The 26547-nt window shown below is 30.8% G+C and overlaps 1 protein-coding gene across 5 annotated transcripts; it reads left to right on the top strand.

Moving 5' to 3' along the window:
- Positions 1–1071: 1071 nt before the first annotated feature.
- Positions 1072–26510, top strand: LOC134694628 (uncharacterized). Of its 5 annotated transcripts, none has more exons than XM_063555667.1 (3): positions 5740–5914; positions 22422–22512; positions 24562–26510. In XM_063555667.1, exon 3 carries the CDS (start codon positions 25479–25481, stop codon positions 26505–26507), a length of 1029 nt encoding a protein of 342 aa, XP_063411737.1. In that variant the 5' UTR covers positions 5740–5914; positions 22422–22512; positions 24562–25478; the 3' UTR covers positions 26508–26510. The 5 variants fall into 5 exon arrangements, with proteins under 5 accessions (XP_063411739.1, XP_063411736.1, XP_063411737.1 ...); XM_063555668.1 differs by having other exon boundaries at positions 5743–5839; positions 22413–22512; XM_063555669.1 differs by lacking the exons at positions 5740–5914; positions 22422–22512 and adding an exon at positions 1072–1248.
- Positions 26511–26547: the final 37 nt, after the last annotated feature.

Raw genomic sequence — 26547 nt, 5'->3', positions numbered from 1 at the left:
ACCGTTAATTGTATTACGAAAGTGTTGTATTAATCCATCATTCATTGGCCGAAACGTCTTAGTAATGGGTTACACTAAAGACCTGAAAGTGGACCTGAAAAAATATTGATATTAACAATTAATAAAATCCCAACTTAAAGAAATTCTATACAATAATAAAAAAGTTATTGCAATTTGAACAATTTTAGTCGTATATTTTCAGGTCTTTTCAGGTCCACGTTCAGGTCTTTAGTGTAACCCCTTAGTAATGGTTTATTACTATAAATATCAAGTAAGATCAACATGTTATTTTAAAATTGGATTAAGAATTTTATGTTATTTTCCTAGATCTATCTATTTATTTGTTAATTAAATTAGTAGTTAATGTTGGACTAGAAGATGTAAATGAAATAGAATCATATTCAAAACAGTGTGGTCCTGGCCATTGATTGACGACCTAAACTATCACATTGACTGGGACAGATTAGGTGAACGTGTGTCGGTAACAATCACTGCTCACTATGTACTTGTTAAAGACACTGAATCTGTGGGGTCACCAAATGTTCTCAACACCTAAATAAAGCAATTCGAAAAACGAATCCGGAATAATACGATGTGTTGATTTATATTTATAATATAAATCAAAACATAAAGGTTATTCCTGAATGGTTTTTCGAATTATTTTATTATTAAAGGCGTTACTGAGAACCTTTGGTGACCCCACAGTTTAAATTCTATAATAAGTAGGAAATAAGCAATGGTCGTTACAGACAAACGTTCACATAATCTGTCCCAGTTAATGGGATAATTTAGGACGTCAATCAATGGCCAGGACCACACTGTTTTGAATATGATTCTAAATATCCAGCAAAGACCAAATCACGTAGGTGGCAGCTTAGGCCAACCACGGTCTTGAATAATATGGTAGTTTTGAAATGTATCTAATTAGTCTTATAAGCTAATTGCCTTACGTTAATATATTAATCAATGTCAATTCATTTATATTTACTGAGCGTTCAAGCGAATTACGTAATAAAATTACTCGGGTCTGATTTATAATAACATAAGTTTTCCTAAGCTAGACATGTTTTGACATGTTTTTACAGTGTATACGGATTACACGTGTATCTTAGTGGCATGACAACTACACAGAGATGGCAGTGGATATCATTATGCCGAAAGCTGCAAATAAGGGTGTAATAGACTTTCTTTTTTAAGACTGATAAGTGAACGAATTCAGAGGATAAAAAATTTGAATATCCTTCAACGGTACGTTTTAAATTTAAATTCATGCTATTTGTACATCAACTAAAGGATCTACCATTTGAATTTTTTTTTTTTAAAAGGGGGGGGGGGGGGGGGCTAGGATGAAAATGTACCGAAGCGTATTAGCGCCACACATTTTTTTTAATTTTTTTTTCCTTTGCGTTATAACGCAAACCTTTGCGTTATAACGCAAACATTTGCGTTATAACGCAAACATTTGCGTTATAACGCAAACATTGCGTTATAACGCAAACCTTTGCGTTACAACGCAAACCTTTGCATTATAACGCAAACCTTTGCATTATAACGCAAACCTTTGCGTTATAACGCAAACATTTTGATTTCAATTATTCATTAAGTTTTGTATATATGTTCGTCAGTCATTCATTTCGGATGTGATTTACTAGTAGATAAAAAAGAAACATACATACAAGGCAAAATCATTAGAATAAATATGCAAAGGAATAATGGAATACTTGGAAGTGCAATTATACATAAATTAAGACTGATTTGTGCATCAGAAAAGTATAGAATTTAACAAGAAAATAGATATAGTTTAGTATATAGTCATATTTAAATTGAAAGATCAAAAATAATGTCATACAATTGTGAAACCTCCAAGTCAAATAGACAAAATGATCTTACTGCTTTAAAATGAATTATTAATAAGGATACATAATTTTTTTAAATCTCAGAATATGATCCAGATTCTTTGATAGAAAGTCATTGAATTTTCATTTCAATATAATGTAGTATTTTTAAGATGCTTGGGTAGCAATGTGAATAGAGAGAACATATTTTATTAATAAAACATCTTCATTCTATACATTTATTGCCAAAGGGTAGCTTCTGGAATCTAACCTACTTTACACATTTCTCAATCGAGAGCTTACTTTGGAAGTATATTTATATTCGGTTATAGCTATATTAGCAGGGTTGATTTTTTTTAGGTATAATAAACCTCAATTTACTCAATTTTCTTTGTAATATATATACTAGTAGTAACATGGATATCGTTTTTGGGGACCTTTATAGTTTGTTGTTTTTTGTGAGCCAATGCTCCGTGTTGAAGACCGTAATTCGGCCTACGATGGTTTACTTTTACGAATAGTGACTTAGATGGGGAGTTTTCTAATTGGCACTCATACCACATCTTCTTATATTATTCTGCTCATTATTAGTCATTGATATGATCTAATTATTCAAGCATTTTACTTTGCAATGACTACAAAGGTGATAAATTTTAATATATACAGCCACCTCCATTAATAACTACTGTTTCCTTTGAATCTTAAATAAGAAATAAGATAAAACAAATGTTTGCGTTATAATGCAAATGTTTGCGTTATAACGCAAATGTTTGCGTTATAACGCAAAGGTTTGCGTTAAAACGCAAAAGGTTTGCGTTATAACGCAATGTTTGCGTTATAACGCAAAGGTTTGCGTTATAACGCAAATGTTATTACGCAAAGGTTTGCGTTATAACGCAAATGTTTGCGTTATAACGCAAAGGCTTGCGTTTTAACGCAAAAGGTTTGCGTTATAACGCAATGTTTGCGTTATAACGCAAAGGTTTGCGTTATAACGCAAACATAGGGGGAAAAAAAATGTGTGGCGCTAATACGCTTCCGTAAAAATGAACAATTTTGGTCTTGCCTTTTTTTCTATTTTTTTTATTTTCATTCTATTCGGTGCTGCCTTTTGTAATTAGTTTATACTGACATTTTATTACATCTGATACATTATACAAGGGTTATACTAGTCCAAACAATTATGACGTCAGATATTTTTTGCTGTAATATGTACCTACTTCGTAACCTCTACAAAAATACATTTATCATTTCAAGACGTCATTTATTTACACAATTAACGCATAGTTTAGAGGGTGATAGAGTAGTTTGTCACCTCCAGAAAATATTGTCAACCGAGGCGATTTCGAAAGCTTAAGATCATCTACTTATTCAAATCATGACAGGTGTTTTAAATGTCAGGGCGCTAATTTTAAATGAAGTGTAAGGTATTTAATGACGTCAGAGACAAGAAAACAAAGTAAAACAATCAAAAACAAATATATTCACTCGGCTATTTTCATTCATATAAACGATTTTAAAATCTGGTTTAAACCTGTCGAAAAGCAATATACTCCGGAACCAAATTAACGAAGGTACTGTAGTAATATTAAAATAGTCATGCCACTTATTACAAACAGTTTTATGCCATATGTCTCACCATAACCTTGTTCACTTGTCCATGAAATGAGGTCGAGGTCAAATGAAAAATATCTGACGAGCATGAGGACCTTGCAAGGTACGTACATAACAAATATAGTTATCCTACTACTTAAAATAAGAGAGAATTTAACATTACAAAAAATCCAACTTATTTTCAAGTAGTCACCTAACATCTGACAGAAACTTCGTAACATGTGGCATCCATATACAACATATGAAGCATCCAGGTCTTCCACCTTCTTAAATATAATATAAAAAAAGAAGATAAACTTTTAAGAAGTTAGCTAACACCGCCGCCGCCGCCGCCGGATCACTTTCCCTATGTCGAGCTTTCTGCAACAGAAGTTGCAGGCTGGACAAAAAACACAAAATAACAGGCTACTTTATAAGAACAGGCACACAAAGACTTAAAAGGTTAATATGTATCACATCTTCTTTTTATATATAAAAATCAATTGAAAAGGCTTAACTCATCAGATGGATACAAATATACTAGTAAATACATCTATCCAAAAATAGAGTGAAGGTGGCCGGGTACTTGTACATTGTACATCCCATCAACAAGAAGACATTATAAATAAATATGTTTAAACTAAAAAGACACCAAGTACATATTTAAGAGTACTCGCAGTATTGCCAGCTATTTCAAAGCCACTACAACTAAATAAAACAAGATTGCACACGCTGAAATGTCTCGCCTTCTTTACTATTCATTGATATCATGTTTATAGTCCTAACTATAAAGCTTTACTATACAACTATCACACATACTTAACCTTGGAAACTAAACATTGGCTAATGAACCATGAAAATGAGGTCAAGGTCAGATGAACCATTGCAGACAGACATGTACGGCTACCAATTCTTTGATACAACAAATATATTTGACCTATTGCTTATAGTTTAAGAAAAACAGAAAAAAAAAAAAAAAAAAACTTAACACTGAGCAATAAACCATGAAAATGAGTTTAAAGTCAAATAAAACCTGCGAGGCTCACAAGTAAATCATAAAATATTTCTATGCACAAAATATAGTTGACCTAATGCATATAGTATTACGGAAAAAAATATCAAAACTTAAAGTATCTGAGATATGGACTTAACCACCAAAACTTAACCTTGTTCACTGATCCACGAAATGACCTTGCAAGGTACGCACATACCAAATATAGTTAGCGTAGTACTCATAAAATGACAGAAAGTAACATCACAAAAAACCCCACTTTTTTCAAGTAGTCACTGAACCATGTAAATGAGGTCAAGGATATCGGACATGTGACTGGCGGAGACTTCGTAACATGAGACATCTATGTACAAAGTATGAAGCATCCAGGTCTTTCGTCTTCTAAAATATAAACCGTTAAAGCTTTTAATTTTCATGGTTTCACTTTGTTGACCATTTTGTAATGTTAATTTCTTTCTTATTATGGGAACTTACTCTTGACAGTTCAACTGTTGACTTGTTCTATTTTATCAAGTAAGTCCTTGTTTCAAAACTTCCAATAGGGAACATAATTATATTACTAGCTCTTCTTCTTTTATATAAGCTTTGGATTTCAAATATTTTGGCCACGAGCATCACTGAAGAGACATGTATTGTCGAAATGCGCATCTGGTGCAAGAAAATTGTTACCGTTAATTGTATTACGAAAGTGTAGTATTAATCCATCATTCATTGGCCGAAACGTCGTAGTAATGGGTTACACTTAAGACCTGAAAGTGACCCTGAAAAAATATTGATATTAACAATTAATAAAATCCCAACTTGAAGAAATTCTATCCAATAATAAAAAAGTTATTGCAATTTGAACAATTTTAGTCGTATATTTTCAGGTCTTTTCAGGTCCACGTTCAGGTCTTTAGTGTAACCCCTTAGTAATGGTTTATTACTATAAATATCAAGTAAGATCAACATGTTATTTTAAATTTTTAAAAATTTGATTAAGAATTTTATGTTATTTTCCTAGTTCTATCTATTTATTTGTTAATTTAGTAGTAGTTGTTGGACTAGAAGATTTGAATGAATGAAATATTCAGCAAAGACCAAATCACGTAGGTGGCAGCTTAGGCCAACCACGGTCTTAAATAATACGGTAGTTTTGAAATGTATCTAATTAGTCTTATAAGCTAATTGCCTTACGTTAATATATTAATCAATGTCAATTCATTTATATTTACTTAGCGTTCAAGCGAATTACGTAATAAAATTACTCGGGTCTGATTTATAATAACATAAGTTTTCCTAAGCTAGACATGTTTTGACATGTTTTTACAGTGTATACGGATTACTCGTGTGTCTTAGAGGCATGACAACTACATTGAGATGGCAGTGGATATCATTATGCCGAAAGCTGCAAATAAGGGTATAATAGACTTTCTTTTTTAAGACTGATAAGTGAACGAATTCAGAGGATAACAAATTTGAATATCCTTCAACGGTACGTTTTAAATTTAAATTCATGCTATTTGTACATCAACTAAGGGATCTACCATTTGATTTTTTTTTTTAAAAGGGGGGGGGGGGTGCTAGGATGAAAATGAAAAATTTTGGTCTTGCCTTTTTCTAATTTTTTTATTTTCATTCTATTCGGTGCTGTCTTTTGTAATTAGTTTATACTGACATTTTATTACATCTGATACATTAGACAAGGGTTATACTAGTCCAAAAAAATATGACGTCAGATATTTTTTGCTGTAATACCTACTTCGTCGACTCTACAAAAATACATTTATCATTTCAAGACGTCATTTATTTACACAATTAACGCATAGTTTAGAGGGTGATAGAGTAGTTTGTCACCTTCAGAAAATATTGTCAACCGAGGCGATTTCGAAAGCTTAAGATCATCTACTTATTCAAATCATGACAGGTGTTTTAAATGTCAGGGCGCTAATTTTAAATGAAGTGTAAGGTATGTAATGACGTCAGAAACAAGAAAACAAAGTAAAACCATCAAAAACAAATATATACACTCGCCTATTTTCATTCATATAAACGATTTTAAAATCTGGTTTAAACCTGTCGAAAAGCAATATACTCCGGAACCAAATTAACGAAGGTACTGTAGTAATATTAAAATAGTCATGCCACTTATTACAAACAGTTTTATGCCATATGTCTCACCATAACCCACACACATTAGTGGCGCATCCAGGGGGAAGGTGGGACGGCGGGGGGGGGGGGGGGGGGAGGGGGTAGTCTGTGGTTGGAACACCCTTTTTTGGACGATCAATGCATTTAAATAGAGAGTACAGTTGGAACACCCCCTCCCCGCTTTACCTAAGTTTGGAACCCCCTTTTAAAAATGGCTGCATCTGCCCCTGCACACAGGGGTGTAGATTTATTTCTTAATGATGCCTCCCCCAGGAAATTCGATTTATCAAATAAGTATGCATTTATATGTTTGCTTCCTCAAATAATTTAATAGCAACAAAAAAGAAAACCGACACAAAGAGGATTCCTTATTTGAAGCAAGACAAACACAAAAGAAAAAACCCAAAAGTTTTTTTCCTTAATATTTCATCCGTTCACTCTTATAAAAAGCATTTCTGATATTCATTCATAGAACTATAATATTCAAGTTTCTCTAATCAAAGATAGAAACGTAGTGAGTCAATATTATTTGTAAAACAGCGCATTCGTCACAATTCGGCCGATTCCGTACTTTCATTTAACATAGAAATAGAGTAGCGAATTTACCCGAGGATTGCCGATTGATACAAGAATCATTCGTCACAATTCGGCTGATTCCGTACTTTCATCTAACATAGAAATAGAGTAGCGGATTTACCCGAGGATTGCCGATTGATACAAGAATCATTCGTCACAATTCGACGGACTCCGTAACTTCATCTAACATTGAAATAGAGTAGCGGACTCATCCGAGCATTGTCGATGGCTTCACAGCGGTTCGAATGAAAAATTTATTAGAAAATATTGCAGGATTTTTAAAGTTTTTAAGCAACAAAAAAAAAAGAGGTACCGCTGACTGTAAGCAATCCTCTTTAGATTAGGGGAGCGACCACTTAACTCCAAGAGAGGGTATTTTTTTTTTTTAATATTTTGAGACCTAATTTGACGAAAACAAATATTCTGATCAAGCAGAAGACATCCTTATAGTGTAATCGTCACATCTCGGCCGATTCCGTACCTCATAGAAGAAGAGAAGCGGAGTTATCCGAGGATTGCCGATTGCCTTATAGTGTTCAAATATAAAACAAAAATAATTTAAGTAAAAATGTTGAAAAACTTTTTAAAAAATCTGACGCGGACAGAAAACCATATCCCCGTACCCCCCTTGAAGTTAAATGATTGCTTCTTAAATTTATAATTTTATTTTTTTAGTTTTTGGAAAACATGACCACCAACAGATAATCTGTATAACGTTTTTGAAATACCGTATTGGTCTTAAGGGCATACGATACAGTTTTGATTCCATATTGAAATGTTGATGAAAATTTGCATTAAAGCTATTTTTTACCTGATAAAATCAAATATTCAATAAAAATATATACCTTCAAGTGCTACTTTTTTTTTAAAATGGGGTCAAAATTTCAGATATTTGATTAAAATTCGAATTTGTTGACGAATTTTGCCATTCAAAAGAATTATGTAATATTTTTGTTTCGCTACTTAGTTTCAAAATAACCAGCTTTTCATAACACTAGTAAACATATATTGACAAGGAACCAAAAGAGCAAAACCAAAATATAGGTCAATGCGCTTGTTTTCGAAATATAATCATTTAAATTTTTGGCGGGAAAATGTTTTCTCTTGATTTTTCATAGATTTATCATTCACAAGTTAAAGTTCTAAAAAACTATTAGAAATAACAAAGACTTTTACAGATGGCTTATTATTATGCATGTAAAAGATTTTATAAAGAAAAACGAGGGTCAATGGGCAAAATGTTTTAAAAAGGCATTCAAATGGATAAAACCAGAGGATTCCAAAAATATGACAAAATTCTAAAATAATGACAAGCGAACATCCTTAAAAGATAAACAGGTTATTTTTGTTAAATTTGTTGTAATATCTATTCTATATAAGATTTCTATCCAACAAACGAGGGTCCATGCACTCGTTATCAAGTTAGATTAGTTTGAATGATAAAAAGCAGTTTGACGTCGTGAAAATTACATTTTTCGTTAGCAAAGTCAATACTTCCCCTGTGACTGTATCGTATGCCCTTGCCCTTCAAGACCATTTAGGTTTGAAATGACAAGTGCGCTAAATGTCAATGAGACAACAACCTAACTACACAACAACGAAAAGATACGTAAAGTTCAAAATACAGTGTCCAAAAAATGTAGACCTATTTTAATGTCCTGATTAAAGAAAATTGCAGAATGTGAATACCTCAAAACATATAAAAATAAAGGTCTTACCATCAAGCTAAGTACAAGGTTCTGCACAAACTAACCCATTTGATATTCTGCACAATCTATCCCCATTTGATATTCTGTCCAAACTATCCTAATTTGATATTCTGTCCAAACTATTCTCATTTGATATTCTGTACACACTATCCCCATTTGATATTCTTTACAAACTATCCCAATTTGATATTCTGTACAAAGTATCCCCATTTGATATTCTGTCCAAACTATCCTAATTTGATATTCTGTCCAAACTATTCTCATTTGATATTCTGTACACACTATCCTCATTTGATATTCTTTACAAACTATTCTCATTTGATATTCTGTCTAAACTATTCTCATTTGATATTCTGTACACACTATTCTCATTTGATATTCTGTACACACTATCCCCATTTGATATTCTTTACAAACTATCCCAATTTGATACTCTTTACAAACTATCCTTATTTGATACTCTTTACAAACTATCCCAATTTGATATTCTGTACAAACTAACCTCATTTGATATTCTGTACAAACTATCCTCATTTGATATTCTGTACAAACTATCTCCTTTTAATATTCTGTCCAAACTATCTCCATTTGAAAATCTGTACAAACTATCCCCATTTGATATTCTGTACAAACTATCCCCATTTGATATTCTGTACAAACTATCTTTATTTGGTACTCTTTACAAACTATCCCCATTTAATATTCTTTATGAACTATCCTCATTTATTATTCTTTACAAGTTATCCCCATTTGAAACAATGTACAAACTATTCTCATTTAATGTTCTGTCCAAACTATCCCCATTTCATATTCTGTCCAAACTATCCCCATTTGATATCCTGTACAAACTTTCTCCACTTGATACTCTTTACAAACTATCCCATTTAATATTCTTTATGAACTATCCTCATTTATTACTCTTTACAAGTTATCCCCATTTGAAATAATATACAAACTATTCTCATTTGATATTCTGTCCAAACTATCCCCATTTGATATTCTGTACAAACTATTTTCATTTGATATTCTGTACAAACTATCCCTATTTGATATTCTGTACAAACTATCCTCATTTGATACTCTGAACAAACTTTTCCAATTTGATATTCTGTTCAAACTATCCCCATTTGATATTCTGTACAAACTATCCTCATTTGATACTCTGAACAAACTTTTCCAATTTGATATTCTGCACAAACTATCCCTATTAGATATTCTGTACAAAATATCCTCATTTGATACTCTTTACAAACTATCCCCATTAGATATTCTGTACAAACTATCCCCATTTGATACTCTTTACAAACTATCCACATTTGATATTCTGTACAAACTTTCCTTATTTGATAATATGTATTAACTATCCACATTTGATATTCTGTAAAAAAAAACGATCCCAATTTGATATTCTTATATAAAATATACTTATTTGATATTCTATACAAACAATCCTCATTTGATACTCTGTTCAAACTTTCCCCATTTGATATTCTTTACAAAATATCCTTATTTGATATTCTGTACAAACTTTCTTCATTTGAAACTCTGCACAAAATATCCTCATTTGATACTATGTATAAACTATCCAAATTTGATATTCTGTAAAAACTTTCCAAATTTGATATTCTTTACAAAATATCTCCATTTGATATTCTGTACAAACTATCCTCATTTGAAACTTTTCACAAAATATCCCCATTTGATACTCTTCAAACTATCATTATTTGATATTGTTTACAAACTATCCCCATTAGTTATTCTGTACAAACTATCCTCATTTGATACTATGTATAAACTATCCACATTTGATATTCTGTAACAACTATCCCAATTTGATATTCTTTACAAAATATCCCCATTTGATATTCTTTACAAACTATTCTCATTTGATATTCTGTACAAACTTTCCTCATTTGATATTCTGTACAAACTATCCCCATTTGATACTCTTTACAAACTATCCCCCTTTGAAACTCTTTACAAACTATCCACATTTGATATTCTTTATAAACGATCCACATTTGATATTCTGTACAAAATATCCTCATTTGATATTCTGTCCAAACTTTCCCCATTTGATATTCAGTATAAACTTTACACATTTGATACTCTTTACAAACTTTCCCCATTTGATATTCTTTAAAAACTATCCCCCTTTAATACTCTTTACAAACTATCCCCCTTTGATACTCTTTACAAACTATCCCCCTTTGATACTCTTAACAAACTATTCTCATTTGATATTCTGTACACACTATCCTCATTTGATATTCTGTACAAACTATCCCATTTGATACTCTTTACAAACTATCCCCATTTGATACACTTTACAAACTATCCACATTTGATATTCTGTAAAACCTATCCCAATTTGATATTCTGTATAAACTTTCCTCATTTGATATTCTGCACAAACGATCTCCATTTGATACTCTTTACAAATTATCCCCATTTGATATTCTGTACAAAATATCCTCATTTGATATTCGTTACAAACAATCCCCATTTAAAACTCTTTACAAACTATCCCCATTTGATATTCTTTACAAACTTTCCCCATTTGATACTCTTAACAAATTATCCCCATTTTGTACTCTTTACAAACTATCCACATTTGAAACTCTTTACATAATATCCTTATTTGAAAATCTGTACTTACCATCCTCATTTGATAATCTGTATAAACTATTCCCATTTGAAAGTAGAAAATCTATATACAAAATATCCCCATTTGAAATTCTTTACAAAATATCTCCATTTGAAACTGTATACAAAATCCTCATTTGATATTCTGTACAAACTATTCTTGTTTGATATTCTTTACAAACTATTCTTGTTTGATATTCTTTACAAACTATTCTTGTTTGATATTCTTTACAAACTATCCCCATTTGGTACTCTTTACAAAATAGCCAAATTTGAAACTCTTTACAAAATACCCCCATTTGAAAATCTGTACTTACTATTCTCATTTGATATTCTGTATAAACTATTCCCATTTGAAAGTAGAAAATCTATATACAAAATATCCCCATTTGAAACTGTATACAAACTCCCCATTTGATATTTTGTACAAACTATTCTTGTTTGATATTCTTTACAAACTATCCCCATTTGGTACTCTTTACAACATATCCAAATTTGAAACTCTTTACAAAATACCCCCATTTGAAAATCTGTACAAACTATCCCCATTTGATATTCTGTACAAACTATCCCCATTTGATTTTTCTGTACAAACTATCTTTATTTGGTACTCTTTACAAACTATCCCCATTTAATATTCTTTATGAACTATCCTCATTTATTATTCTTTACAAGTTATCCCCATTGGAAACAATGTACAAACTATTCTCATTTGATATTCTGTCCAAACTATCCCCATTTGATATTCTGTCCAAACTATCCCCATTTGATATCCTGTACAAACTTTCTCCATTTGATACTCTTTACAAACTATCCCATTTAATATTCTTTATGAACTATCCTCATTTATTATTCTTTACAAGTTATCCCCATTTGAAATAATGTACAAACTATTCTCATTTGATATTCTGTCCAAACTATTCCCATTTGATGTTCTGTACAAACTATTTCCATTTGATATTCTGTACAAACTATCCCTATTTGATATTCTGTACAAACTATCCTCATTTGATACTCTGAACAAACTTTTCCAATTTGATATTCTGTACAAACTATCCCCATTTGATATTCTGTACAAACTATCCTCATTTGATACTCTGAACAAACTTTTCAAATTTGATATTCTGCACAAACTATCCCCATTAGTTATTCTGTACAAAATATCCTCATTTGATACTCTTTACAAACTTTCCCCATTTGATATTCAGTATAAACTTTACACATTTGATACTCTTTACAAACTTTCCCCATTTGATATTCTTTAAAAACTATCCCCCTTTGATACTCTATACAAACTATCCCCCTTTGATACTCTTTACAAACTATCCCCCTTTGATACTCTTAACAAACTATTCTTATTTGATATTCTGTACACACTATCCTCATTTGATATTCTGTACAAACTATCCCCATTTGATACTCTTTACAAACTATCCCCATTTGATACTCTTTACAAACTATCCACATTTGATATTCTGTAAAACCTATCCCAATTTGATATTCTGTATAAACTTTCCTCATTTGATATTCTGCACAAACTATCTCCATTTGATACTCTTTACAAATTATCCCCATTTGATATTCTGTACAAAATATCCTCATTTGATATTCGTTACAAACAATCCCCATTTAAAACTCTTTACAAACTATCCCCATTTGATATTCAGTATAAACTTTCCCCATTTGATACTCTTAACAAATTATCCCCATTTGGTACTCTTTACAAACTATCCACATTTGAAACTCTTTACATAATATACCCATTTGAAAATCTGTACTTACCATCCTCATTTGATATTCTGTATAAACTATTCCCATTTGAAAGTAGAAAATCTATATACAAAATATCCCCATTTGAAATTCTTTACAAAATATCTCCATTTGAAACTGTATACAAAATCCCCATTTGATATTCTGTACAAACTATTCTTGTTTGATATTCTTTACAAACTATTCTTGTTTGATATTCTTTACAAACTATTCTTGTTTGATATTCTTTACAAACTATTCTTGTTTGATATTCTTTACAAACTATTCTTGTTTGATATTCTTTACAAACTATCCCCATTTGGTACTCTTTACAAAATAGCCAAATTTGAAACTCTTTACAAAATACCCCCATTTGAAAATCTGTACTTACTATTCTCATTTGATATTCTGTATAAACTATTCCCATTTGAAAGTAGAAAATCTATATACAAAATATCCCCATTTGAAACTCTTTAAAAAATATCCCCATTTGAAACTGTATACAAACTCCCCATTTGATATTTTGTACAAACTATTCTTGTTTGATATTCTTTACAAACTATCCCCATTTGATACTCTTTACAACATATCCAAATTTGAAACTCTTTACAAAATACCCCCATTTGAAAATCTGTACAAACTATCCCCATTTGATATTCTGTACAAACTATCCCCATTTGATTTTCTGTACAAACTATCTTTATTTGGTACTCTTTACACACTATCCCCATTTAAGATTCTTTATGAACTATCCTCATTTATTATTCTTTACAAGTTATCCCCATTGGAAACAATGTACAAACTATTCTCATTTGATATTCTGTCCAAACTATCCCCATTTGATATTCTGTCCAAACTATCCCCATTTGATATCCTGTACAAACTTTCTCCATTTGATACTCTTTACAAACTATCCCATTTAATATTCTTATGAACTATCCTCATTTATTATTCTTTACAAGTTATCCCCATTTGAAATAATGTACAAACTATTCTCATTTGATATTCTGTACAAAATATCCTCATTTGATATTCGTTACAAACAATCCCCATTTAAAACTCTTTACAAACTATCCCCATTTGATATTCTTTACAAACTTTCCCCATTTGATACTCTTAACAAATTATCCCCATTTTGTACTCTTTACAAACTATCCACATTTGAAACTCTTTACATAATATCCTTATTTGAAAATCTGTACTTACCATCCTCATTTGATAATCTGTATAAACTATTCCCATTTGAAAGTAGAAAATCTATATACAAAATATCCCCATTTGAAATTCTTTACAAAATATCTCCATTTGAAACTGTATACAAAATCCTCATTTGATATTCTGTACAAACTATTCTTGTTTGATATTCTTTACAAACTATTCTTGTTTGATATTCTTTACAAACTATTCTTGTTTGATATTCTTTACAAACTATCCCCATTTGGTACTCTTTACAAAATAGCCAAATTTGAAACTCTTTACAAAATACCCCCATTTGAAAATCTGTACTTACTATTCTCATTTGATATTCTGTATAAACTATTCCCATTTGAAAGTAGAAAATCTATATACAAAATATCCCCATTTGAAACTGTATACAAACTCCCCATTTGATATTTTGTACAAACTATTCTTGTTTGATATTCTTTACAAACTATCCCCATTTGGTACTCTTTACAACATATCCAAATTTGAAACTCTTTACAAAATACCCCCATTTGAAAATCTGTACAAACTATCCCCATTTGATATTCTGTACAAACTATCCCCATTTGATTTTTCTGTACAAACTATCTTTATTTGGTACTCTTTACAAACTATCCCCATTTAATATTCTTTATGAACTATCCTCATTTATTATTCTTTACAAGTTATCCCCATTGGAAACAATGTACAAACTATTCTCATTTGATATTCTGTCCAAACTATCCCCATTTGATATTCTGTCCAAACTATCCCCATTTGATATCCTGTACAAACTTTCTCCATTTGATACTCTTTACAAACTATCCCATTTAATATTCTTTATGAACTATCCTCATTTATTATTCTTTACAAGTTATCCCCATTTGAAATAATGTACAAACTATTCTCATTTGATATTCTGTCCAAACTATTCCCATTTGATATTCTGTACAAACTATTTCCATTTGATATTCTGTAAAAACTATCCCTATTTGATATTCTGTACAAACTATCCTCATTTGATACTCTGAACAAACTTTTCCAATTTGATATTCTGTACAAACTATCCCCATTTGATATTCTGTACAAACTATCCTCATTTGATACTCTGAACAAACTTTTCAAATTTGATATTCTGCACAAACTATCCCCATTAGTTATTCTGTACAAAATATCCTCATTTGATACTCTTTACAAACTTTCCCCATTTGATATTCAGTATAAACTTTACACATTTGATACTCTTTACAAACTTTCCCCATTTGATATTCTTTAAAAACTATCCCCCTTTGATACTCTATACAAACTATCCCCCTTTGATACTCTTTACAAACTATCCCCCTTTGATACTCTTAACAAACTATTCTTATTTGATATTCTGTACACACTATCCTCATTTGATATTCTGTACAAACTATCCCCATTTGATACTCTTTACAAACTATCCCCATTTGATACTCTTTACAAACTATCCACATTTGAAATTCTGTAAAACCTATCCCAATTTGATATTCTGTATAAACTTTCCTCATTTGATATTCTGCACAAACTATCTCCATTTGATACTCTTTACAAATTATCCCCATTTGATATTCTGTACAAAATATCCTCATTTGATATTCGTTACAAACAATCCCCATTTAAAACTCTTTACAAACTATCCCTATTTGATATTCAGTATAAACTTTCCCCATTTGATACTCTTAACAAATTATCCCCATTTGGTACTCTTTACAAACTATCCACATTTGAAACTCTTTACATAATATACCCATTTGAAAATCTGTACTTACCATCCTCATTTGATATTCTGTATAAACTATTCCCATTTGAAAGTAGAAAATCTATATACAAAATATCCCCATTTGAAATTCTTTACAAAATATCTCCATTTGAAACTGTATACAAAATCCCCATTTGATATTCTGTACAAACTATTCTTGTTTGATATTCTTTACAAACTATTCTTGTTTGATATTCTTTACAAACTATTCTTGTTTGATATTCTTTACAAACTATTCTTGTTTGATATTCTTTACAAACTATTCTTGTTTGATATTCTTTACAAACTATTCTTGTTTGATATTCTTTACAAACTATCCCCATTTGGTACTCTTTACAAAATAGCCAAATTTGAAACTCTTTACAAAATACCCCCATTTGAAAATCTGTACTTACTATTCTCATTTGATATTCTGTATAAACTATTCCCATTTGAAAGTAGAAAATCTATATACAAAATATCCCCATTTGAAACTCTTTAAAAAATATCCCCATTTGAAACTGTATACAAACTCCCCATTTGATATTTTGTACAAGCTATTCTTGTTTGATATTCTTTACAAACTATCCCCATTTGATACTCTTTACAACATATCCAAATTTGAAACTCTTTACAAAATACCCCCATTTGAAAATCTGTACAAACTATCCCCATTTGATATTCTGTACAAACTATCCCCATTTGATTTTCTGTACAAACTATCTTTATTTGGTACTCTTTACACACTATCCCCATTTAAGATTCTTTATGAACTATCCTCATTTATTATTCTTTACAAGTTATTCCCATTGGAAACAATGTACAAACTATTCTCATTTGATATTCTGTCCAAACTATCCCCATTTGATATTCTGTCCAAACTATCCCCATTTGATATCCTGTACAAACTTTCTCCATTTGATACTCTTTACAAACTATCCCATTTAATATTCTTATGAACTATCCTCATTTATTATTCTTTACAAGTTATCCCCATTTGAAATAATGTACAAACTATTCTCATTTGATATTCTGTCCAAACTATCCCCATTTGATATTCTGTACAAACTATTTCCATTTGATATTCTGTACAAACTATCCCTATTTGATATTCTGTACAAACTATCCTCATTTGATACTCTGAACAAACTTTTCCAATTTGATATTCTGTACAAACTATCCTAATTTGATATTCTGTACAAACTATCCTCATTTGATACTCTGAACAAACTTTTCCAATTTGATATTCTGCACAAACTATCCCCATTAGATATTATGTACAAAATATCCTCATTTGATACTCTTTACAAACTATCCCCATTTGATATTCTGTACAACCTATCCCCATTTGATACTCTTTACAAACTATCCCCATTTGATATTCTGTACAAACTTTCATTTTGATAATATGTATTAACTATCCACATTTGATATTCTGTAAAAAACTATCCCAATTTGATATTCTTTATATAAAATATACTTATTTGATATTCTGTACAAACTAACCCCATTTGATACTCTGTTCAAACTTTCTCCATTTGATATTCTTTACAAAATATCCTTATTTGATATTCTGTACAAACTATCCTCATTTCAAACTCTTCACAAAATATCCTCATTTGATACTATGTATAAACTATCCAAATTTGATATTCTGTAAAAACTTTCCCAATTTGATATTCTTTACAAAATATCCCCATTTGATATTCTGTACAAACTATCCTCATTTGAAACTATTTACAAAATATCCCCATTTGATACTCTTCAAACTATCATTATTTGATATTCTTTACAAACTATCCCCATTAGTTATTCTGTACAAACTATCCACATTTGATATTCTTTATAAACAATCCAGATTTGATATTCTGTACAAAATATCCTCATTTGATACTCTGTTTAAACTTTCCCCATTTGATATATTCTTTACAAAATATCCCCATTAAATATTCTGTCCAAACTATCCCCATTTGATATTCAGTATAAACTTTACACATTTGATACTCTTTACAAACTTTCCCCATTTGATATTCTTTACAAACTTTCCCCATTTGATACTCTTTACAAACTATCCCCCTTTGATACTCTTTACAAACTACCCCCTTTGATACTCTTTACAAACTATCCCCCTTTGATACTCTTTACAAACTACCCCCCTTTGATACTCTTTACAAACTATCCCCATTTGATACTCTTTACAAACTATTCTTATTCGATATTCTGTACAAACTATCCTCATTTGATATTCTGTACAAACTATCCCCATTTGATAGTCTGTAAAAGCTATCCACATTTGATATTCTGTAAAACCTATCCCAATTTGATATTCTGTATAAACCTTCCTCATTTGATATTCTGCACAAACTATCTCCAATTGATACTCTTTACAAATTATCCCCATTTGATATTCTGTACAAAATATCCTCATTTGATATTCTTTACAAACAATCCCCATTTGATACTCTTAACAAATTATCCCCATTTGGTACTTTTTACAAACTATCCACATTTGAAACTCTTTACATAATATCCCCATTTGAAAATCTGTACTTACTATCCTCATTTGATATTCTGTATAAACTATTTCCATTTGAAGGTAGAAAATCTATATACAAAATATCCCCATTTGAAATTCTTTACAAAATATCTCCATTTGAAACTGTATACAAACTCCCCATTTGATATTCTGTACAAACTATTCTTATTTGATATTCTGTACAAACTATTCTTATTTGATATTTTTTACAAACTATCCTAATTTAATAATATTGTACACACTATCACAACTGTGCAAATGAAATCCAATTTGAGACGAATTCCGTTCAAATCAACATTCTCAAACTTTGAGATTCTGTTAAAAAAAATTGAGAATATATTCACTTTAGGATAGCGATGAGAACGGTCAAAAATATATTCCATTCATGTTTTATTTTATAACAGATGTGTAAAAAAAACTTCTCCGTTGGTGATAATTTTAAATTATACAAGTATAATTTTACGTAAATGTGTAAGTACCTAACTGTAAAAATACGATCCTTTCGGAACTAATTTGACACTTCAGAAGGCAAAACCTACGCTTTATACACCGTCAAATATCGTTATTTATTATTCAGCCTTGACATTTGTTTAAGACTTGCAAAACAAAAGTTCAGCGTTTGTACATTTTGTAAGTACAAGACATTTTCCTCATTTTTTAGTAAAAATATACATGTACAGTGAAAGTGAAACCTGTTTAAACTAAACCTCTTTTGGACCTAATATTTAGTTCGGTTTTGGCCGATTTTCGGTTTTATCTGGTTCACAACGCATACAATTTTATATGACGGTGCTTAATAACAGGTTTGGTTTATACAGTTTTTCGGTTTATATGTAGGATTCGGTTTAGCTAGGTTTCACTGTATTTCACAATTTCTCATGTTTGCAGTTTTTTCTCTTTGATTATTGAATTTAACTTAGTGATTTATAGAATTGAATATTAGCTGTTAAATTCAGGTTCGGCGATTTGATTCATGTTGTCTTATTTAGTTTATAACATACTTAAACGTAATATATCTTAAAGGAGCACTAGCTACGATATATATAAAAAAATAAAGTATGATTTTTTTTTAGATTAATCATTAACTAAATCGGAATAATGAAATAATAATTTGCTTTTAGCAATCAATTTGCTTTAATTTTGTTGAAATAAGCGATTATACATAATTTTTGACTGATTCACTTGCAAGTAAATACGTCACCATCATTCTAACCGGTATTCATGTGAACTTCAATTTAACCCCCTAGCTAGAGACTGACAACGCATGCATTGTACGTGAACTGGTTATTTAAAGAAAAAATGTCAACAATGAAAGTGAAACTACGGTAAATCATTTGATTACTAATTCGATCCACATAAATCATTCTTATACGGTTGAAAACAATGAGAAACTTATATTTTAAATCTAAAAATTCAAATCAAACAGACCTGTAAAGATCCAATTGCACGTGCTGGTTTAACCTATTCATATCTTTATTTGTGTTTACATCGCTTATATGGTCATCTGAGGTCAAATCGATAGTTAATTAGATGGCATCTGGATTTAAATACACACGAAACGAACCTAAATATCATCTACCCCATGCTCTGTAAACTGTCTATTTTAAACGTTTGATAGATTGGATAAATGTTTTACATTGTTATTAATCAAATATGAGAATTTGAGTCAAATTGGTGACCATGAATTTGACAGCCAGTGCCCCTTTAATTACAATACATAAATTATACTAATTAATAGATATAAGAAAAAGTGGTATGAGTGCCATTTAGACAACTCTCTACCCAAGTGACAATTTGTAATTGAGCAAACCATTTAGGGAGCTACCATTTGATTTTTATGGGGGGGGGGGGGGGGGGGGGGGGGCTAGGATGAAATTTGAAAAAATAGACTGGACGGGAGTTTTGAGTAAAAAAAAAAGCAGGATGAGACACTTGCAAAAGAAAAAAGTCAGGACAACAATTTAGGTAAAAAAAAGTCAGGATGAACTAAAAAAAAAAAGACAGGACCGAACAGAGTGAAAAATAAAAAGGCAGGACAGAGATTATAGCTAAAAAAATGCAGGACAAAATTTTTCATCCTATCTGTATAGGTATCGATATGACCTTTGAATACTCTCGACGGCCACATTAATAAATATAAAAAGATATCGACCTCATACAATTGGACTTTTCTGGGTCCGTTTGATTCATGTTACAAGTTAAAAAGAATAAAGTAAATCATCAATTTTGTCTGTATAAGGATGTTGTTTTGTTGCATGTGACTAGCCTAGACTTATACATGCGTAACCATACTCTAGCTAATGGGTTAAATTAAGGTCACATAAAAAAGATTCAATGAGGTCGAATTATTCACTAACAAATGAATAATTCATCAGCGATTTTATTCAGGTTTTTGTTTGACATAACTGGCTGCTTAAAGCAATTAATTGTTTCACTTTTTCACTTTCATTAATGATTGAATAAAAAAAAAAAAACATTTCATTTCATTTTTTATTTATATCTTGTAGCTATTGCAACTTAATCATAATCATGAATGTGTTTTACAGGATAAAACAATTTTGGTATATTATCTCAAATCTATTATTAGAAATATTTGCCACTGAACTATAATTATACAAGACACAGAATTAATCAATATAAACATTATCTTATTTTCTTATTAAGTAAATAAGCTGTCTTTTAAATAGTTATTTAACACAAATCTTTTTTTTCATACTAAGAGAAAAAATAGTAAAATCATAAAAATACTGAACTGCGATGAAAATTCAAAACGGAAAGTGACTAATCAAACGGCAAAATCGTGACACATCAAACGAATGTGAAACAACAGTCATGACAGAGACATGTTCAAATCGCTATCATTCTGTGAGTCAATTCCAACAATTAATGAATGTTCATTCTGTAGAGACACGTGACCAGTCGTCTGTCATGTTACATGTCAGCAGCAGAATCTTTTAATCTTGATCCGTCATAGTGACATTTCAATTACATCAGCGTTGTTAAAGTTATCATTCAAATAAAGGATGAACAATTTGTCTTTACAATAATAAGGCCAAATAAAAAGATAATAGTGTTTCCTATATTCCAGTCTACCATATAGTCTACGGTTTTATATAGCCTACCTTTGGTGGGGTTCGTGTTGCTTATTCTTTAGTTTACTATGTTGTGTCATGTGTTTTATATTGTTTGTCTGTTTGTCTTTTTCATTTTTAGCCAGGTGTTACCAGTTTATTTACGATTTATGAGTTTGACTGTCCCTCTGGTATCTCTCGTCCCTCTTTTATAGTTTTTTGTTTTGTTTGTCATTTTTCAATAAAAAATGTTGAGTCAGAATTTCTCGTCAATAGACTCAATGTAAAAAAAAATGTAAAATAAAAAACTAATCCCTACCTACACACCTTCCCTATTATTTCAAAAGATTAGGAAACACACATATTATTTTATTTGGCCTAAGCAATATTTATAATTTTCTGTTATACTGTAAAATGATAATATAACTCCTACGTTTTAGGAATGAAACATTCATATGTAATTGTTTCTTTTATAATGTATGTAGATCAAAAAGCTCTCAATTTTGAATAATAAATTATGAAAGGATGAATTTACGAGATAAGTAAGACAACACATTGCATTGTGTGAAATACCAAACTGTAATATACAGACCTTTCGTAACTCATTTTAGACATTTCAGATGCCATTAAAACCAATAAATCATAATAGATGTAGGCAAAAGTATCATTCAGCCTTGGCATTTGTAAGACTTGAGATCTTAAAGACATTTTGTAAGTAGAAGACATTTTCTAAATTATTTAGTAAAATCGACTTTTAATTATATAGGGTTATTGCATGAATATTGGGGAATATTGTCCTGAGTAGAATTTTATACTGCACGAGATTGCGAGTGCATTATATGTTCTACGAGGGACAATATTCACAAATAGTCATGCAATAACCCTTTTATTGTATAGCAATATAATATTTAAAAGTGAAAATTGGTTTAAACTAAGATTTTTTCGTTAATGACGTCGTCATGAATTTTAAAGATTTATTGAACTAGTACAATATTAGAATTTATTGCACGCTAACTTTTGGTTACTTTCTGTGGGAAATATTATATTGCTATACCATGAATATGCTTATTGAATTTTTATTTATTCGCTTATAATGATAATCAAAATAATTGATATAAAATAAAGGCATTTTTCATATAATTTCTCAGTTTATTATTACATGATTTTTTTATATGTTGACATTAAATCTGTGTCTTTAAAACTGGCTTTATTCGTTATTTTCAAATAACAATCTCATTTCATATTGAAATTGTTGTAATTGCTCTACCAGTCTGTGAGTCAATTCCGTCAATTATTTTTTGTGCGGTAAATTACTACCAGGTTGTATCAAGAATGTTCGTAAACTGGTCCGCCAATCCACCTCAAGCTTTGCACTGAAGTGTAGCGATATGTGAACACAACAGGGGTCCAGTTAAGAATGTTCGCTGACTTTCTTTTTTTACTTTTTGTCAGATATTCGGAATCCTCTGGTTTCATCAATACAATGCCATTTAAAATTTTGCCCTTCTAACCTCTTTCTTAATTAACTTCTTTTTATTATTTCATAGCATGTAGTTTTAAAGGCTATTTATTTAGCAATCGGATGCGTGGCGGTGTCTGTTTTCTGACTGAGAAAAATAATTTAAGTCGAAAACTATGGATTGACTGACAAGTCCCTGAAATGGAGGTTTGAACCTGTTTAAACCAGATGTTAATATCTATATGTGCCATTTATAAACCGTCCATAGTGTGAACCAAATAAGTGTCAAACTAATTAACTAACATAAATAATTCAGTTGCTAATTGATTAAATAAAACATTTTATTTTCTTGAATTCCTCCACCCTTTGATCTGCCTACAAAAATACACGTAAAGAAAAATTGACATTCAAGGAATAAAATTAAATGTCTAATTAAAGCTAAGTGTAGTCCATACTTTGACCTAATGGCTATGATGGTTTACTTTTACGAATTGTGACTTAGATACAGAGTTGTCTAATTGGCACTCATACCACATCTTCTGATTATATCTAGTAGTATCAATTTGTGCAGGTACTGTAGGATTAATCATCCAATAAAAATTTCAAGGTAATATTTCAATTGTTCTGTTTGCAATGAACACATATTTGCCTTTAATGGTTTTTTTTGAATGAGGAAATCTTTTTTTTTGAATGATTGATAAAATAACTATGTATCTCTTGTTGGCAGGTATTGTTAAAAAAAATATCTGTTACAAACTTTCATTGCTGAACATAAACTTGACATTTGCAAAAAGTAGTTCAATCACGTTGAATATCCATTCGGCAATCCTCGGTAGAATCCGTTACTCTCCTTGAGGGTACGGAATCGGCCGAGTTAAGACGAATGGTTAATACCAAGAAAATAAAACACAACACCGAATTTGGTGCTTTAAATTACTACTGTGGATTCGTTATAATTCGTTGGATACGAATTTTCGTGGATTTCTTGGGTACAGGTGAACCACAAATTTAAATGTTCAACATAACAAATTTTCTATTGGTTGTAAGTAGACTTGGAAAAAAACCACGAAATTCAAGGTCCACTGAAATTCAAGTTATCGCCAATCCCCGAGAAAATTGGGAACCACGAAAATAACTGAATCCGCAGTATTTAACCTTTTTTTTCAATAATCTAATGTTTCATTCTTCCATGGTGTTTACATTTAAAAAAACATAAAATATACATAGGTTTGAAAGTAGTTTTCAATTTAGACTTGTTTCAATTCTACATATACATATATACATATATAATCTGTTTCTAGGGTGATGAATTTTTCACGATAATTACAGAACCTTAATTGAAAGGAACAGTTGGACATTCAATTGAACGAATAGTTGTTTGAAATTCAATTGAACGGAATAGTTGGTCCTTCAGTTGGAAATTTGGTTGCACGAAATAATTGGTTATTCAATTGCACGGAATACTACTAGTAGTTGGACATTCAATTGCACGGAATATTTGCCGGACATTCAATTGAACAGAATAGTTACCGGACATTCATTTGAACGGAATAGTTGAACATTCATTTGAACAAAATAATTGAACATTCATCTGAACAGAATAGTTGGACATTCAATAACGGAATAATTGGACATTCAAGAACGGAATAATTGGACAATCAGTTGAATGGAATTGTTGGACATTCATTTTAAGCAGAATAATTGAACATTCAAGAACGGAATAATTGGACATTCAATTAAAAATTGAATTGAACGGAAAAGTTAAAAATTGAATTGAACGAAAAAGTTAAAATTTGAATTGAACGGAATAGTTGGACATTCAATTCATAGAAATAGTTGGAAAAATCAATTGAAGGGAATCATTGGACATTCAGTTCGAAATTGAATTGAACGGTAAAGTTGGAAAACTTTGCAGTTGATACCAATCAAAGTGATACAAAACTATAAGTGAAGCAATATAAATTATTATATTCACTATGGTCTTCTATGCTATAAGTTTGGACAGATATGGACCTTTATCGATCTGCTGATTATGCGGTTTGGGCTTTTCTCATTGTTGAATGCCGTACTGTGACCTATAGTTTTTAAAATCTTAGTCATTTGGTCTTTTGTGGACATTTGTCTCCTAGACAATCACACCACATCTTCTTTTTTATATTGAATTTATATAAAAAGGGTCGATTTTATTTCTATTAATAGAAATGGTAAACAAAACAGAATGACTTCGAATACAACAAACGTCAGCGTCACATCAGAGCTTGATTCTAAGCCGATTCTTATTGCCACAATAGTTTTAATACCGGTATGTACTGCAATATTCGTATTGAATGTCCTTGCTCTTGATGTTCTTTCGAAATCAAAGAAACTAAAGCAAAACAGATTTCATCGTCTAACGTTGTATCTCAGCATCAGCAACATTATTTCAAGCATTTCTTCGCTATTCCTAATTACAGATTTGCTGCTTAGATTGCAAGACACTCATGTACCGTACATATGTTCCGGAAGTACTCTTGTGACGTCAATAACAGTATTGTTTTCTTTAGAACAAGTGCTCTTCATTTGTTTTGAACGGCTACTGGCAACATTTCCAAGGACACAGGCCAACAAATGGAGCAATGTTTATGATTTCCTAGGTCTTGGGTCTTTTGTTATTACTTGTATTTATTGTTCTCTGATCCATCTTTTATTTGAGGATAAACATAGTCATAATGGCTGCGATATGAAGTCCCTATTTGGTGACAATCTGTGGAAATTCCAATTAAGCCTCGGGATTGTTCACCTAACATTATTTATGATTGTTTCAATTGTTTACGCTCTTGTAGTCCGAAGATTACGGAAAATGATCTCTCCTCTAAAGCAGACAAGCAGACACGCAAATCGTTCATCTCAAATTCTGACATATGTCCAACATATAGGTCCCGAAAACAACAACAGAAACCAACCAGAAGAAAACTCGATTGGCGGAAGACACCAACAGGTGGGAAGTCTTGAAAGAAGTGCAGTACCCGTTGACATTGATCGCACAAAGTTTGCGCTGTACACGCTCGGAATAATAATATCAGTGATGATCGTAAGCAGCTTAGTTCCGGTTATAGTGAATTTGATTTCTGCAACTACTACCGATGTTTTAAGTCCAGATATACTAACTTTCGTAAATGGACTATTTATGATTAATCCATTATCCGACCCGATAATCTATGTTTTGCGAATTAAAGAGTTTCGGAGTATGATTAAATGTTACAATTGAAAATATCTTCATTGTTATATGTAAGCATCGGAATTTTACA

This window comes from Mytilus trossulus, chromosome 13 (genome assembly GCF_036588685.1).
Source record: "Mytilus trossulus isolate FHL-02 chromosome 13, PNRI_Mtr1.1.1.hap1, whole genome shotgun sequence".
Taxonomy (NCBI): Eukaryota; Metazoa; Mollusca; class Bivalvia; order Mytilida; family Mytilidae; genus Mytilus; species Mytilus trossulus.
Note: the sequence above shows the minus strand (reverse complement) of the source record. Positions and strands in the feature narration are given on the sequence as shown.

Coding starts and splice junctions, on each gene's coding strand:
- LOC134694628 (XM_063555669.1), top strand. CDS start 25,479: ATGACTTCGAATACAACAAACGTCAGCGTCACATCAGAGCTTGATTCT.